Consider the following 18,975-nt stretch of genomic DNA (forward strand, 5'->3'; position numbering starts at 1 on the left):
AACGATATGGTGAGTATTTTTGATCGTTAACGGTCGCTCCTGCGTTTCACACGAAACAACGTCGCTAATGAGGCCAGATGTGCGTCATGAATTCCGCGACCCCAATGACATCTCGTTAGCGATGTCGTTGCGTGTAAAGTGACCTTTAAGCTGCAAGCCCACGATCAGTGTTTGCAGTGTTTTGCATACAGCGTATTTTCGCTGCGTCCAAAACGCTGTGATGTACAGTACAAGCACAGTGGATTGGATTTATAGAAATCCCCTGCCCACTGTGTGTACGGCCTGCAGCATAAACTGACCTGCGGTGCGGCTTTCCGAACTGCAGCATGTCAATTCTTTGCTGTGGAGTCGCAAGCATTCTCCGCAGGGAGAACAGAAGAGAGAGACCGCAGCTGCCCAAGCCCGGACCATGGGCACGAGCAGCTGCGTTCTCCTGCAGAGGAGACTAGCGGCCCTCAAGTCATGACCCACCGCGTCCAAGACGCAGCAGGTCCTGATCGTGGGCATGTACCCTTAGAGATGGACACAGCCTATTTTGGCATCTTTTGCAGCTTTCATAAGACCTGAAGGATAAATCTGCTTTTAATGAACCTTTGCAGAGTTTGTAGTAACATGATTATAGTATAGGGAACATCTTTTGTATCTGTATTGCTCCCCTCTCCAACTTTATAGAGATCCAGTTATGACCACTCCATTAACCTCTTTTCTCAATTTTTTTTAAAACATTGACCATAAATTTGTGAAATGAATGAAAGGTGCGGAAGTGACTATGTAACGAGACCGGATCACGTCATGGCTTCCTAGCTTGATACGTGGTTTCTTTATGAAGTGTTGCTTTTAAAGTTGTCATCAAATTAATTTTCATTTTAATGAAGACAAATTTGACTCATTTTCTCGAAAACTCTGCAAGGGCAAAACCCCCGGCTGCGCTTCTTTCGGTAATTTCACATTCTGTGCTGCCCTCTGCCAGTATAATAGAAGCGGCTGCAGCAATTCCCTCGTTACCTGTGAAGATAAGGCCGGCCACTGCTCTGCACAGGAAATAAATGAGCCGTCTGTTCTTTTTTGTGGTTCTGTGATATGCGCAACGAAGGTCTTTTTCATTTCCTACTGACGTGCACGGTTCAGAGACGCTGTCATTGCATTTCCTGCCTCGCTATCGGGACCAAGGGCATCTCATTTAGCTGTGTGATGAGAGAGCATTAGGACATATGTTAATGACTTAACCTCCCAACTCCATTAGCTTTCATTGTATAACTGACAGCAACTTATTCCAAGTTCTTGGTTTCCATATTCTCGCTTTGTGACTTTTGTAAAAAAAAAAAAGTTCCAAAATTGCAATAATTCAGGTTATCTCTATATACACAATTAATCTAAGAAAAAGACTGATGGAAAATCCTACCTTTATAATGGGAACAAGTACAAACTGAAGATGAAACGTAACAAAAAGGAGACGGTTGCACTCTGTAGTGCTAAGATATGTGTAACAATGTATATGGGAATATAGACGTGCATTACTGCTATGAAAAACTTAACAATTGAGATACTTGGCACACAAAAATGGCCAGTTTTATGTGAGCCCAACAGCCAACGGCAAGGCGACCTCTATGTTGGGTTCTTGCCTACTCTAATGCCTCTGGGTTAATAGAAACCCCTCCATTTAAGGGTCATTCGCAGTCCTGCTCTTCAGTTTTAGGCAATTTAAATTCTTCATTTGCAGGTTCCTGTCCACCCATAAATTGTATTTTTTTTTTAACCTAAAGATGCATTAGTTTAATAAGGACCCAACAAAATGAGGTCACCTTGCCGCTGGCTGTTGGGCTCACATAAAACTGGCCATTTTTGTGTGCTAAGTTTCTCAATTTTTGTATGTTTTTCATAGCAATAATGCAAATCTAAAGTCTCATTTTCATTGTTACTCATATCTTCGCACTACAGAGTGCAGCTGTCTCCTTTTTGTTACTATATACACACTTTTTTTTTACATTGTCATAATTCTTAGAATCTTTATGCAGATAGTCTTGAGACACAAAGCCGGTGCGGTCCTGGCATTATGTCTGCGTTGGTATGATTGGGTCACTAATTTATCTACGGATTAGCGGGTTTTGCCATGAAAAAGTTGCAGATTTTGGTGCACGACATATTGGGCCTATTCATCAAAGTTTGTATTCTAGAGCAGTGGCATAATAGTTTTGAAAACTCGGGGGGGAATTGCGCCATGGAGAGTTGCTCAAAAATGTTTTATCTTTTGGCTTTTTATGCCGGTTTCAATCAGCTCTGCCGAAATGGTAGGAGTTTTAGGCCTGGCCATGCCCCCTGTCATATTAATTGAATGTGCTGGTGTTCTGTAAGCCAGAAACACTACTCCGGTCCCCAAGGTATACTCCACTCAGAAAAGTAATTAAGTGGCATGTACGTCTTAATGAATTTGACTCCTACTCAAACAAGACCGTCTGTGAGCGTGCGCTGTGCCGGTCTTGATGAATTGGCACTATTCTCTTGCCTTACACCATTTTTCAGGAAATGGGGATAAAACCAGTAGTTAATTGGGAGGAAGTTGGGTCCAGCAATTTTTTGACATATTTTTAATTAATAAAGATAGAAAGTGGTTCAAATTCTAGAATATATCAATACATTCTCAAAACAGGCCTCAATTTTAGTTTTTGAGTTCAAAATGCGCCAGATTTATTTAAGACTACCTGTTACTTGCCATGTGATTGTTTTATCTGGCCTTAAAGGGAATCTGTCACCAGGTTTTTGCTCCCCCATCTGAGAGCAGCATAACGTAGAGGCAGAGACCCTGATTCCAGCGATGTGTCACTTACTGAGTTTGCTGCCATTTTGATACAATCAATGTTTTCTCTGCTGCAGATCTAGCAGATATACAGAGCTCATGAATATGCTGGACTACCTGCAGCACGCCAAGTAGTCCTGTAATGATAATCTACTGCTGATTAAACAAGTGATTTTATAAAAACTAAGCGGCCAGGAAGTGACACCGCTGGAATCAGGATCTCTGCCCCTACGTTACACTGCTTTCAGATTAGGTGGCAAAAACCTGGTGACAGATTCTCTTTAATGCTATTGGTCATTAATCTGGTATTTTATTTTTTTTTTTTGTTCCTGTGGCTCTGTTTCTGTGATGTGACCTCATCCTCCTAGAACTAGTCTTGTTAGCCAAGTGGGCAGTCATTACAAGGAAGAGGAGGCTGTATCTTAAAGGGAATCATCTCACAGCAGCATAATGTAAGGGCAGAAAGCCTGATTCCAGCAATGTATCACTTACTGAGTTGCTTGCTGTCATTTTGATAAAACCACTGTTTTCTCTGCTGCAGATCTCCTAGTTCTCTGAATGTTGAGCTCTGTATAACCCCGCCCCCACACCACTGATTAGCAGCTTTGTATACACTTTATATAGGCCGAAATCTACCAATCAGTGGTGGAGGCGGGGTTATACAGAGATGTTGAACATGGAGGACTACATGGCAGCAAGTCCTAGTCCTCTACTGATGATCTCCTGCTGAATAACATAATCCTTTTAACAAAACTACAGCAAGCAGCCCAGTAAATAACACACTGCTGGAATCAGGATCTCTGCCCCTACATTATGCTGCTCTCAATTAGATGTTAAAAACCTGGTGACAGATTCACTTTAAAAATTGAGGCCCAGGAGCAAAAAAAAAAAAAACCATAGTAGACTGCAGCATTTAGAGCAGATAATTCCATAGTTATGGCCTGTGTCGCATAAGCACATCATATATAATGTCTTTTAAAAATGAAAATTATCTGCTTGGTCTGGGTTTTTTTCCTCTGTGTTATCAATGCCTTTGATTTTATAGCTGTTAATATGAATGATTTTGTTGTCTGCATTCATTTGCGGGTTTTATCCTTTCCTCGGCACTGGTAGGTTGCAGGGATGAACGGTTATTGGACGCCATGAAAATTGCGCTTTTCCTTCTGCAATCAGGAATCCTAATCTCTGCAAAAATCCCCACAAGCTGCTCATCAGCCCGACAGATGGATCAAAAGCATTTTCTCACTATCCGTTGTGGGCACGTTTCTGCTTTCATTATCTCTAATCAGGCTTATTGTTATGGTGGCTCAGTGGTTAGCACTGATCTCTTGCAGTTTTCAGATCCTGCACTTCAAATCTGACCATAAGGGGCGTCTGTGGGGTGTTTGTACGTTTTACCCATTTTTGTGTTGATTTCTATTGAGGTTTTCAGTATCCTTCCATACACCGAAGGGTTTTAACCCATAGATGGGTATCTACATATTTCATAGAAATCAAAAGATGGGTATTAGATTGTGGCTCATTTTGCAGGGTCTGAAATAATGTGACCATATCTTTATATAACGTCTGGATTATGGTTGAGCTACAGTATGTAAGAAACCGGAAATCCATAAAAATAAATAACTGAGGCTATATAACTATGCGAAGCAACCTAATAAGACCAGTAGGAAAGACATATGTCATTCCTGTACATGTCGCTGAGGTTACCCACTCACAAAACATCACAACTGCAGCCTGCCCAGAGGAAGAACTAATGGGGATCTCTTCTTCAGGATTGTCACTTTTAGAAACGGTCATTCTTTAAAGGGGTATTCCGGGGAGATAAAAAAATAAACAATTATACTGTCTGCACTCATCCACTATAAAACCGAGATGCCTAGTACACTTCTGTTCTCTTTAGAAACTTGTAATTCAGTTATACAGTAGCTGCTCCTCACCCCTCCTTTATTCCTGTATGTGATATCATCTCACACATCATTCTGCAGCTCCGTGCTGTATCAGTCAGTCTCCTATACTAGCAGCTTCCGCAGTTCAAGAACATGGGATGTAATGTCCTAGAAGCTCTGTACTGTATCAGTCTCCTGATGCTTCCACGGTCTCAGAAGAGGCGGTGTGATGTCCCAGAAGCTTCAAGCTGTGTCAGTCTCCTGATTCTTCCGCAGTCTGAGAAGAGGCGGTGTGATGTCCCAGAAGCTTCAAGCTGTGTCAGTCTCCTGATGCTTCCACAGTATGAGAAAAGGAGATGTTTTGTCCCAGAAGCTTCATGCTGTATCAGTCTCCTGATGCTTCCACAGTTTGAGAAGAGGAGGTGTGATGTCCCAGAAGCTTCATGCTGTATCAGTCTCCTGATGCTTCCACAGTTTGAGAAGAGGAGATGTGATGTCCCAGAAGCTTCATGCTGTATCAGTCTCCTGATGCTTCCACAGTCTGAGAAGAGGAGATGTGATGTCCCAGAAGCTTCATGCTGTATCAGTCTCCTGATGCTTCCACAGTCTGAGAAGAGATGTGATGTCCCAGAAGCTTCATGCTGTATCAGTCTCCTGATGCTTCCACAGTTTGAGAAGAGGAGGTGTCATGTCCCAGAAGCTCTGTGCTGTGAGTATCAGTCTCATGATATCTGTTAAGTACACCAGGTGTTGCCATACCCCGCTCTCTTCTCAGACTGCGGAGGTTTCAGGAGACTGATACAGCACGGAGATTCTGGGACATCACACCACCTGCTCTTTAACTGCAGAAGCAGCTATTATAGGAGGCTGACTGATCTAGCACAGAGGTGCACAATGCTGTGTGACATCTCATATGGGAAGGGTGGGGAGCAGCTACTGTATCACTGAATTACAAGTGTTCTAAAGATAATAGAAGTGTATGTGGCATTTCAGTTTTATAGTGTGAGTGCAGGAAAAGTACAATTTTATTTTTATTTTTTTTATTATCCCCCTGGAGTACCCCCTTTAAGGCACTATTGGTCACTAGATACTGACATGAAAAAACAAACAACACATCCATATACTATCCATATACTATCCATATACTATCCATTTTTTTTATAGACTGATAGAAGTTTAAGAAACCTCAGTTTCCGAGAAAGACTGATGAAACTCTGACCAAGCACTGATGGTAAAAATTGCCACATTGACCAAACTGATAAAATTGATCAAATGCGCTCATGAATCTCAGATTGTTGGTTTTGTTTTTTTTTTTGTTTTTTTTTATATGTACGAGAAAAATCATTAATGTCTGCATAAGCCCTTACTTTAGCAATTAAATCCAAACCTCATTGGCATTCAAAGAAATAAAAGTTCTGACACAGTTCATTCTTCCTACGTTGTGAGAAACAAGTAAGTGTCTTGAAACGGGACAGCCAAGCATACATGGAGGATGGCGTCCTTATCTTGTGACGTGGTCAGTTTCTCCATTATTCATTGGTCACATTGTTTGTAAATATATTATATGTAAGAGTGTGCTCACCCGAAACGCAATGGTCTCCTATTTCTGGCAGTTACACCTATATGGTTCATTTTTTAACCTGAAGGATTGGATTTTTGTGGAACTCTCTTCCGGTGCTGGATTGTATCCCTTGGAGTCATCCGCCTATTAATCATCCTGCAGTCAGAGGTTTGTATCTCTGTTCTAATACAGGACATATGCCAGCCGACTGTCCATAGTGCGATGCGAAGAGTTTTATAAATAGATACTATATAAAGCATATAGTGTATATATCATACATGACATGTGTATATATCTTCTTTTTTGTTATAACAATGGCTATGAATCCAATTAATCTTGACTTTGGTTACATCAGATGCTGAAGTCTTTCACCATTGTTATAATCACTATTGATGCTGTTACTTGGATATCAGATAGATATATAAGGGCACTCCGGGCAATGACAAAGTACAACAGATACGATGCACAAAGCTTATTAAACAGCACTTGTTTCTATAGACTGGAGTGTCTAAGATGTTTAATAAATCTCATACTACGCTTTTGAGCTATAAATGTGCATTATTTAGCAAGTCCAGTCATTTTCCATAAGGAGTACTAATTGACTTGTATATCTTTAAAGAAGCACTCCCATCAAAGATTTTATCCTCTTAATATATTGCAGTCATCATATTATATAGCACTGTGTACTTAACATTTTTCTTTTTTTTTTTACTTTCTACCCAGTTAATTCTTCTCTTTTCTCTCAAATATGTATAAACAGGAAGTCCCTTTTCCCTGCATGAGTCGTCCCCCTCTTGAATTCCTGACCCAATTGCTCCACTTCTCCCTCTGCCATTGACTTTTGCAGTGATGATTCGTGAAATGAAAAGGGATTTACTGATTGAACACAGTACTTAGAAGGATTCAGCTAGTCTGTTTATAATGATGCAATGTCATAGATCTAATTGAAAAGAGAATAATTAACTGGATAGAATGGTAAAATAAGTAATTGTAAGTACACAGTGCTATATAATATGATGACTGCAATATATTAAAGGGAACCTGTCAGAACCTATGTGTTCTAACCTACAAGCAGGGTGATGTGTGACCTAGAAACCCCTTCCTACCCATCCCTGTGTTGTAATATTGCGTAATATGAATGTATAAAAATACTTTATTACTTATGTTCCCTATGTAAATGATCTATAGGGTCTAACCCCTGGGCGTCGCATCGCCCGTGCGCGTTTGCATGCTTTCCATGGTGTCACGCCCCTGTGGGTGTGATACCATGGATTTACATGAGCGACGTCAGCTCCTTGAGATCCTGCACTTGTGCACTTGCCATTCCTGCAGACTTGTTTGTTATCTGGGTGCTTGCTTCTCGGCTGCAGACGTGCTCTGTGCATGACTGGAACCGCAGGAGTCTTCTGAGCATGTGCCCAGGGGACTAGACCCTCTGATCATTTACATAAGGAACATGTAAATAATACGGTGTTTTTATACATTCATATTCTACAATATTACAACACAGGGATGGATAGGAAGGGGTTACTAGGCCACACATCACCCTGCTTGTAGGTTAGAACGCATAAGGGACCTGACGGGTTCCCTTTAAGGATAACATTTGTAATGAATACTTCCTTAACGACAATGTAACCAAAAGTATGTAATAAACTATGCAAATAAACAAGGGATCGAGGGCTGGATTGATGGAAGCACTATGGCAGCCGCATCATTTGCCCTACTTCAATCCTGGGTAACCCTTCATCTTAGGCTAGTTTCACACTTGCGTTGGGCGAAATCCACTGGGTCCGTTGCTGCGTCGTTTTGACACATCCATTATTTTTGTGATGTCAACGGATGCAACGGATCCGTTATTTCACAGGAATCCGTTGGCTGATTCCTGTGAAATAACGGACCCGTTGCATCCGCTTGGCGTCCGTTAGGCGTCCGTCTAATGTAATGCGTCGGCTCTGTTTTGTTTTTTTTTTCATTCTGGGCATGCTCAGTAGAAATTAGCAGAATCCAGCAGCGGATTCCGTTGTAAAGCACTTTGCAACGGAATCCGCTACCATATGGAGCCATTATAAATTTTAACTGAAGCAACGGAATCCGCTGCTCGGCGTCATTTTGACGCAAGCAATTAACGTTACATGCTGCGTTCCTTCCGCTCGGCGGAAGCAACGCAGCGTCGGCCAACGGAAACAACGCAGGTACTTTTGGCACAATCCGTCATCCATACAAGTCTATGGGAAACAGCGGAATCCGTTAACGGATTCTGTTGTTTTCCAAAAGGGCGGATTGTGACGGAAGGAAAACAACGCAGGTGTGAAAGTACCCTTATGGTTGAAGCCATTGAATATTTTTGAGGTTATCTGGCTTAGAAAATAAATTGGAGTCCTTCTGTAGATGTGTGCACTGAGCAATGGCTGCAGTCATAAAGAAGAAATGAGCGTTGTATGGGCTAAAATTGCTAATGGAGAATTTTTAATGGGAGCTGGTCATGTAGGTTCATCCAGCTCGAACCACAGTCAACAAGAAGCAGACCATGTTGTCACTCAACTATGGGCTGCGCTGGTCTACTGAGCTTTCTCCCTATGTAGTCTGAATGGATTTCCAAACGGTCTTTCTGAAATTCTGCATCATTTGGAATAATGCGTACCTGTCTGCAATCAAGCAGCCAATGTGTGATTCAGGCTGTCCGTGGTTAGTCTGCATAAGCCTAATGACTTATTCATTTTTGTGGAAAACAGACATTCACCAAAATTTGCTTCTGATTTGCCAGAAAAATTGCACAAATTACTTACAAAACCTCTGCCTTGTGTTTTTTTTTTTTTTTTAAATATATATATTTTATTAGTTTAATTCTATGACATACTCTCGAAGTCATAAAAATTGGTGCAATTGTATGCCCCGATTTTTCAAGATTAGCGTTTCATATGAAGGGGGACACCGGAGTAAGAGGCTTCCAAATCATTGAGGTGTGCATCTATTAATGAATTTGGCACATTTAACTAATGCCGTGCTCCAGCATAAGAGGTGTACTACTAAAGTGTGTTACTGATGTAATTTACAGAACATTTTTGCCTTAAATTCTGGTGATTTTGGCAGCCGCACTCGTTTACATACTCTACTGGGTGAGTTTTGCCTACCTTTCAAAAAGTTGTTGCAGCTGGAGGGAAAATTTCAAAAGCTGCACATTTTTGTATAAGTTAAAACCATTTTAAGCCAAAATTGCGCCCATATTGCCCATCACAACAGCCTGTACCTAGTTACATCTGTGTGAGTTGTATTGATGGCTTCTCAAGGACATTTCCATACTATGGTTGCTGCTAAACAATGTATTAGTCTTAATAACCTTACTTTTCTACATGCCATGTATCTTATGTAACATTTAGGTACCTTGTAGCCCTGGTCCTTCATTATTTATATATATATAAGAATGAGATTTTTGTTTTGTAATTGAAATAAATAAAACTTAAAGGGAACCTGTCATGTGTGAAACTGTGGATTAATCTGCAGGTTAAAGGGAACCGGTCACCAGGTTTTTCCCCTATGAGCTGTGCCCACCACCAGTGAGCCCTTATATACAGCATTCCAGAATACTGTATAGAAGAGCCCAGGCCGATCTGTATAACATAAAAAACACCTTAATAATACTCACCTAGGGGGCAGTCTGGTCCAATGGGTGTCGGTGCTCTGAGTCCGGGTGCCTCCTCCATCTTGTGGGATCACCGTCCTCTTGCCCAGCCCCGTGTAAATGACGCATCCTGCATCATTCACACAGAGGCCTCCATTGCACTCCTGCACACTTTGGTATGCCCGGTTGAGGGCAGAGTGTAATCCACAGATGTGAGAAAAGGTGAAATACTGCTTGTTCATGCACACTGCAGTACTTTGCTCTGCCTTAAGCAGGGTAGATCAAAGTGTGCATGCTCAGGAGCTCTCTGAATGATTCAGAACCCATCATGCACAGGGGGCTGGGCAGGAGGACAGCAATCGCACAAGATGGAGGAGGCACCGAACCGAGAGCAGCAACACCCATCGGACCCTACCGCCCCCTAGGTTAGAATTATAAAGGTGTTTTTTAAATTCTACAGATCGGCCTGGGCTCTAGTATTCTAGAATGCTGTATATAAGAGCTAACTGATGGTGGGTGTAGCTCATAAGGGAAAAACCTGGTGACAGGATTCTTTTTAATAGCGTTATGAAGGTGTCCGATTGCAATACTGAAAGTGCGGCACCTAGGAGAAAATTAACTTTTTTTTTTCTCCTGGGAGCCACCAGCTTTCAGTCATACAGGAGTGCCAGTCTCGCTAAGGTCACCACTCACAACACTAAGAGCGGAAGCTGTTAGCACGCCTCGGTACTGACTGCAGTTCATCAGGCGTAGTGCTGGGGTGTGCCTACAGCCTCCTCGGTCGGTGAATGGAGTAGTGATGGTAGCTACACTGGCACACGTGCGTGACTGAAAGCCGGCGGCTTTTAAGAGATATAACTCCACCTTCATAAATCCTATAAATTTTCTTAAAGGTCACAAAATGAATATTTGCATAAAGTGTGCTTGTTGATGTCCTTTTGTGACAATTACATAAAGATGCCATATAAGTTATCTTTTTGTGCCGACGTCCTTTGTTTTTGTCCTAACTTGTCTGGATAAAATATTTGAAATGTTTCAGGTTTCTAGAAAGACGTGTGTAAAACGTAAGCCGTAAAAAGGAAGTGTGATGATCAAGCCCTTTTGTACATGCATAGGCCTATAGGGACATGTTCACATTCTCATTACATCAGTCTGTGTTGTAGCTCTCATAAATTAAAGTCTTGTGTGAAGTCTCTTAGGGACTGTTGCAGCTTTATTGGCAGGAAATGTGAATTTTACACACCTCCGCTCACCTTCAGCGGAGTAATATTCCAACATTTGCCTGGTGTAACACCATTCAAAAACTAAAAACTGCAATGAGCAAGGTTAAAAAATGATCTGAAGCCATTTATTTTCCAGTGTGATTATTGGCATGTCGCCGCCGCTCCATAAAGAGAACTTGCAGAGTGTGATGGATGGCTTGTCTCACCTTCCTCCTAACATTGTGACATTTATTTATTTCTCCTTTGTACGCAGCCTCCTAAAGTGAAGTGCTTAACACGGATCTGGCATCCGAACATCACCGAGACGGGGGAAATCTGTTTAAGGTGAGAGCTGCTTTTTTATGAAGGTTGTGCTGTATTTGTTTTACTTTACATTTTTTTTTTCCCTTTGTGCTGACTCAAGTTTTAATGCTCAGAATATCATATTGTACAAGCCAAGGTTATAACCTATTGATTGCTTACTATTCCCTTTCTGTAATGACACTAGTCGTTAGGAAAACTACTGACAAAGATCTCTACAAATAGAACAATTGCGCTGAAACCGATATTGTAGTCCTTAGCAGTTATGAAATACTCTAACGAGCAGGGACTAACGATGCAAGGTCTCTGTGGTACTGAACTCTGCTGATATTATGTCACAATTGCAAAATTCCTTATTATATCCTCCGTATTTTGAGGAAAAGTCGGTGATCTGAGATTAAGAAACTTCCGACTAATATATAAAATAAATGAGCACAATTAGGCAGTTTGTATTTTCGATTATTGAACAACTACAGTTCTGTCGGTCAATCCAAGAGGTTAAAGGGAACCTGTCATCAGAAATTTTGCTCTAAACCTAAAAGTTTCCCCCTCTGCAGCTCCTGGGCTGCATTCTAGCAAGGTTCCTATAGTTATTCTGCCCCCTTTTAGACCAAATTAAATACTTTATAAAGTTGTACCTTTTGGTATGCAAATCTTCTAAATTATCCATGGGGGCTGTCTGGTGTCCATTACTGTCCCTCATGCCGATTTACGCCGTCCCCCAACGCTCCATTTTATACCTCAGGATGCCACCCAGTGCGCCCGAGGTCCCGCGCATGCGCCGTGCGACTGTACCGGGACTGTGCACAGTGACCGCTGGTGACGTGTTGCGCAGGCATGAGATTATGGGCGGCGCTGTAATTGTCATCAGCAAGTGCCCGCGCTTTCCCCCTCTGCCTCCAGCGTTCTGCACAAGCACTGGCCAGATGACCCGACGTTCCCTCTTTCCCATCTTGCCCTGGAGCAGGAAATAGATGGGAGGAGCGAAGCAGGACACCACCGGTTACGAGAGGTGACATCGGGTCATCTGGCCAGCGCTTGCGCAGAACACTGGAGGCAGAGGGGAAAGGGCGGGCACAAGATTATGGGCGGGCACCTGCTGATGACAATCACAGCATCACAGTGCCGCCCATAATCTCGTGCCTGCGCAACACGTCACCAGCGGTCACACTGTGCACACAGTGCACAGTCCCGGTACAGTCGCACGGCGCATGCGGGGGACCTCGGGCACACTGGACGGCGTCCTGAGATATGAAATGGAGCTTTGGGGGACGGCGTAAATCGTCAGGAGGGACAGTAACGGACACCAGACAGCCCGCCCCCATGGATTTAGAAGATTTGCATACCAAAAGGTACAACTTTATAAAGTATTTAATTTGGTCTAAAAGGGGGCACAAAAACTATAGGAACCTTGCTAGAATGCAGCCCAGGAGCTGCAGAGGGGGAAACTTTTAGGTTTAGAGCAAAATTTCTGCTGACAGGTTCCCTTTAATAAACATGAAACCTGACTATTTAAGAAAGTAAAAGTGAGCTTATGTCCTTCTTAGGAGAATATCTGTCTTCAGAATTATCAGGCAAATAAAATGTAAATTTTCCATCTCAATTGTTTATTTTAATTTGTTAAAGTTAGAGAAAATTAATAACCAAACAGAAAATACACAAAAATACATTTCACAAAAATATCACTGACCAATATGGTCACTTCTCTTTTCAGCAACAGTCATAAGTTGTCCATCCATGGAGTCTGCTAGTTTCCTAATCTGTTGACGATCAAGTTTTTGGGCTGCACCAAACACCGTCTCCCATACACTGTTCAGAGAGGTGACTGGTATCCTTCACCATAAATCTAATATTTAAGAAGGGCCCACAAGTTCTCAGAAGGGTTTAGATCAGGTGAGGAAGGGGCCATGTCATTATTCTTTCATCTTTAAAGAGAACCAATCACCAGGATTTTCGTATATAACCTAAAGCCAGTGCTATACTGGCACTATCAGGCTGATTCTATACATACCTTTAGTGGTCAGCTCGGATGTTTAGGTTTTGAAACCCAAGAAAGTAAAGTTTATAAAATCGGCAGCTTCTTGAGTGACAGCAGCTGAGGATCAGATAATATCTTGAGAGCTATTCATAGTTACCCCCTCCCCCTGTTGGAATTAGCATAAGTATTATACAATGATTGTGGGAAAATCCCAGTAGGTAGAAGGACCTGTGGGCGTGACTGACTTCCTTAGTGGGTGTGACTGCTTATTTGGTGGGCATGGTGATGTTTCCTTCCGTCTACTATACTCATGCAAGTGGAGGCTTAACGCCCCCCATCTGGGGTCTCACCCCCAGACCTCCACTTATATTATAATCAACTTTATGCCGACGTGGACTTAGAAGAATAATGTATCTTCTTGGTATGAGCAATGTCAGTGGAGGCCTCGCCCCTTTCTGGTCACATGGGCGTGACGTCAGCAGAAGTCCCTCTGCCAATGGGATTTAGACGTTACCATTATACAATCGATGTAACTTTTCTCTTCCAGGACCTGTGGTGAGGTCATACCCATGTGACCAGAAAGGGTGGAGCCTCAGCTAACAGAGCTGATATCAGGGAGCAACATTTTCCTATTGGCTGAGGCCCTGCCCCTTCTGGTCACATGGGTATGACCTCACCACAGGTCCTGGAAGAGAAAAGTTACATCAACTGTATAATACTTATGCTAATTCTAAGAGGGGGAGGGGATAACTCTGAATACCCCCCCAGATATTATCTGCTCCTCAGCTGCTGTCACTCAAGCAGTTGCCGATTTTATAAACTTTACTTTTTACTTGGATTTCAAAACCTAAACATCTGAGCTGACCACTACAGGTATGTATAGAATGTGCGTGATAGTGCCAGTATAGCACTGGCTTTAGTTATATACTAAACTCCTGGTGATTGGTTCCCTAAAAGATCTCTACTGGCTGCCGAGCAGTGCAGACGTCCATGCTACGTCTGAGCATTGTACTGCATAAAGATCGTAATTTTTTTTGAAAGTTGTAGACCTTTTAGAAACGGTTTTCTAAAAACTGGCAATGGGTTTGGGAGATGATTTTGAGTCTCTAAGGCTACTTTCACACATCCGGTTTTTGCTCTGCGGCACAATACGGCGCTCTGCAGAAAAACCGCAACCGTTTTTTTTTGCCGCCGGTTGCGTTTTTTTTTGCATAGACTTACATTAGTGCCGTATTGTGCCGCATGGGCTTGCGTTCAGTCCGGTTTTTGCCGCATGCTGCAGGTTTAGCCGATGCCGCGGCCGGATGGAACGTTGCCTGCAATGTTTTTTGCTCCGGCATCCGGTCGCTGCGGCGCATTTTTCAATGCATGCCTATGGACGCCGGATCCGGCATGATGCAGAAAAAAACGCATCCGGCCGCCGCATGCGGTTTCTTCCACTGCGCATGCTCAGTAGCGTGCCACAACCGGGAAAAAACGGATCGGCTGCATGTAAAAACTTATGCAAAGGATGCGGTGTTTTCGCTGCATCCGTTGCATATGCTTCACAGCTGGATTGAGCCGCACGGCTCAAACCGGATGTGTGAAAGTAGCCTAACTCAAACAGAAAAAGACCAACTAGTTCATCTCTAATAATACCAGCTCATAGCAGTGCCCACCTCCACCTTACTGACATCTGAGGCGAAGTGAAGGTTTGTGCTAATTCTCTAGGAAGCAGAGCAAATAAAAAGGAGAACAACGCAATTTATACAATGGCAGATTACTTCAAGTCCTAGTATGATGGGAAAACGTCTGTCAAATGTGTGAATAAAAAAATAAAAATGGGAGTCCCTTGTATACACATGGAAATATGCACAGTTCACCAGGCAGTAAGTCCATCATCATATATAACTTAGGTCAGTTACAAGATTGTAAACTGTGGTGGTCCATCCATTTGCTCAGTGGTGGTTGGTTTCAGTCTTCTTTACCACGGCCATGTCTCTGAGCACTGAACACCTTGTACTTATGGGAAGATCAAAGTGCGCCTGCGCAGGACCACAATACCGTCTTGTGTGAATGATGCAGGATGCGTCATCCACTCTGGGCTGGGTAGAAAGAGGACGTGGATCGCCGCAGAAAAAAGACGCCGGGCAGGAGAACAGCAACACCCATTGGACCGGACCGCCCCCCCTCTAGGGGAATATTATAAAAGTGATTTTTATATTCTACATAGCAGTCTGGGCTCTTATATACAGTATTCTAGAATGCATTATGTCCCTTGGCTAGTCAGCCCACTTAGCATTTCCCTTTGGGCATGCTAACATGCTAATGAGGCATGGTCACGGTCACCTCTCTGACCATTGTGAAAGTCCGGGATCATGTGCACTGAGCAGAAATCCAGGAGTCGGACGCAGCAGAGAGGTGAGCGCGACCATCCTCTGACACTGAGCGTTCAGTAGCATGTTAGTACGCCCATAGGGGCATACTGACATGCTAAGGTGCTGACTAGCTAAGGGAACTAACACCCTTGTGACTAGTCACTTGCCTCATTAGCATATCATATGGGATCTTTACAAATACTTTTTCTAAAGATCTCTTTATCTATGCTACTAGATGCAGGGACGGTTGGGCAGGGATTAGCAACATGCACCCAGAACTGCTCATGGTTGTAGGTGCATATTGCACTTGACAGGTTACCAAATCAGCAAACAAGCTAATTGATGGGTGGTCAGCGATGTTCAACACCTCGGAATGTAAAAATCAATTTCATTTAAAAAATGTATATAAAAACACTGCCCTGCATTCTGCATATATCAGTATGGGACAGAAGAGACCTAAATCACTGCTGCTTAAAAAAACCTTTTATTGATAAGAATATGGGTAGCAAATAGGAAATTCTAGTCTGGCTGCGTGTCTATAGGGGATATTTGCCAGTTGATGAAGTCCTGTGATTACAGCAGCCTCAACACTGATATGGGCCAGCAATCCTCTTCTCTTTTATGCAAAGTGCACAAATGCCAGGTATGGAGGTACTGGGATACAAGAGTAATGGGAGCGTGTAGAACCAGTCACCAGGACTGGGCTCGTTTTTATATATGTGTAATGTGATGAACAATAGAAACTTCCTTTTAGTGACCTGGGAATTGGAGATCTGCAGCAAAATCCGCTGATCTTTGCAGGAAAAGGCTTTACATAGGTGCTGAATGTGAGGATCCTAGGGCTCAGTGAAGCACATTTTTCAGTAGGGGTACGGTTTATTACAAAATCTTCCATTATCTATTTTTTTTAATAAGGTAAATTTCCCAGTTGGTTTTCTCTGCTTAGTTCTCTGCTGCAGATCATATAAATCCATGTAATATTGCTGTTTGTGCCAGAAGTAACGACAAATTATTAAGTTTTCTAGACAAATATCATACACCATATTAATGGATTTTACCATGAATACTCAGTTGCAGAAATGTAACTAAAGATCTCGTGTCCAGAGCGGATTCTGCTGTACACCCAAGTGTATAAATACTAGCCTGTTACTTTTATTTTTTTTATAATCTTATTTGTGATTTGGTGGTGTTGTGTTAATGCTTCTTTAATAGTGACACGTAGGTCATATAATTACACTTTTCAATTTAGTTGTGTTTATTATAGGAGGGAAACTATTTTTGTGACTTTGAGGCAAATGTCAATTTATTCGCTTACTAGCGTTATTAATTAGAAACCCTTTTAGCATTGTCTGTGGGGCACGTTGGCATACATGCTCATAGATGAGCTCATGTGTATTGGGGTGGGAGGGAGGTGGGGCACATCTATATGCTCCCTGTTTTTCACTTATTTTAGAGTTTTTAAAATGACCAGAATGGCAGACTGTGCTCTTTTTATTTAATTCTACTGTTATCGCCATTACCAATAAGAATATTATACAGAGCATCTCAGAGCCACGTCGCCAGAGGCTCCTGGGAGCCACGTCGCCAGAGGCTCCTGGGAGCCACGTCACCAGAGGATCCTGGGAGCCACATCGCCAGAGGATCCTGGGAGCCACGTCGCCAGAGGCTCCTGGGAGCCACGTCGCCAGAGGATCCTCAGAGCCACGTCGCCAGAGGCTCCTGGGAGCCACGTCGCCAGAGGCTCCTGGGAGCCACGTCGCCAGAGGCTCCTGGGAGCCACGTCGCCAGAGGCTCCTGGGAGCCACGTCTCCTTATAAAGACCAGAAGCATTAGTACTAAACAAAAAGCCATATCCCTGAGACCATGAAAAAAAAAATCCCACTGAATACTCTGAGTAACACCAGGAATAAAATAAGACCAAGAGATACGGTAGTCACTTTTGACTTGGTGAGAGGCCTCTTTAAGGAGGTATTTACATTTATTTCATATTCACAGGGTTTGCTATGAAAATATAGTATAGTTAGCGCAGGTCCCTGTATTTTTCTCATGAACAGGGCCCGGTCACTCACCACTACTGTTGGTGGAGAGGTGGTCAGAATACGCATTAATTTCTATGGAATCTCCTGTTGACTTGCCCCATTCTCAAGATAGGCGTTGGACCCATATCTACTATACATGTTTACCATACCTTTCACATATAACATAGGAAATTAGACCTCCTCATTAATATGTTGATTTCTTTTCACTTTTTCAGTTTACTGAGAGAGCACTCGATAGATGGCACGGGCTGGGCCCCAACACGAACCTTAAAGGTAAGGACAAACCCATTTTTCAACTATTAGTTGATATGCCATCTAGTTTCTTATTCTCTTGGAAGTCAATGTTGATCATATGAGGGGAACCTCCTTCCTAACTCCACGTATGACACATTGCAATAAATCTCTGAATTAGGACTCTTCAGTTGTTGTTGTTGTTGTTGTTGTTGTTGTTGTTGTTGTTAGAAAAAAGGCACTAGATTCCTTTTTTCTATTTTAGTGACCCCTTCACAACTACTTCCACTGACAAAGAAGTCACTAGCCTCACTGATCCACTACAATGCTGGTTGTATGCTTCCAACGGGTGCTTTTCTGCCTTTTTATGCACCCCATAATTTAGCTTGCCTTGGCAGCAGCTGACTGACACTGGTTGCTGTGGTTACATTGACTGTCGTAAAAAAAAAAATACTGAAGTGTGATTGAGTACCAGACTTACAGAAAATCACAAAATTGAGTACACCCTTCACATTTTTGTAAATATTTCATTATCTTTTCATGGCACAAAGATACAACCCTGTGATACAATGTAAAGTATTCAGTGTACAGCGTATATAACAGGGTAAATTTGGTCTCCTCTAAATAACTCAACACACAGCCAATAATGTCTAAACCACTGACGGCAAATGTGAGTACACCCCTAATGGAAAATGGCCAAATTATGCCCAAAGTGTCAATATTTTATGTGGCCACTATTATTTTCAAGCACTGCCCTAATGGGTTATTCCCATCTCCAAGATCCTATCCCAATATGTAGTAGGTGTAATGATATTAGCAAATATTTCCAATTAGAAATATACTATAGTTCTCCTGATACAGTCATGTCTCTTACCTCATGTGCAGGGCATTGCAGCTTTGGTATCCATGGTTACGCCCACTCATATAAAGAGTTAGTTACTCGTGGTCGTAACCATGGATACCTAAGCTGCAATGCCCTGCATAAGA

General features: G+C 42.5%; 1 protein-coding gene across 1 annotated transcript in view; it reads left to right on the forward strand.

Annotated features, from left to right (window-relative positions):
• Positions 1 to 18,975, forward strand: part of LOC142259433 (NEDD8-conjugating enzyme UBE2F) — a 314,423-nt gene that overhangs the window by 197,004 nt on the left and 98,444 nt on the right. The window contains exons 5-6 of the mRNA XM_075331845.1: positions 11,337 to 11,407; positions 17,973 to 18,030. Coding sequence (XP_075187960.1) covers positions 11,337 to 11,407; positions 17,973 to 18,030 — 129 coding nt within the window. The remainder of the gene's footprint in view (positions 1 to 11,336; positions 11,408 to 17,972; positions 18,031 to 18,975) is intronic.

Source organism: Anomaloglossus baeobatrachus (assembly GCF_048569485.1).
Source record: "Anomaloglossus baeobatrachus isolate aAnoBae1 chromosome 7 unlocalized genomic scaffold, aAnoBae1.hap1 SUPER_7_unloc_4, whole genome shotgun sequence".
NCBI classification, from domain to species: Eukaryota; Metazoa; Chordata; class Amphibia; order Anura; family Aromobatidae; genus Anomaloglossus; species Anomaloglossus baeobatrachus.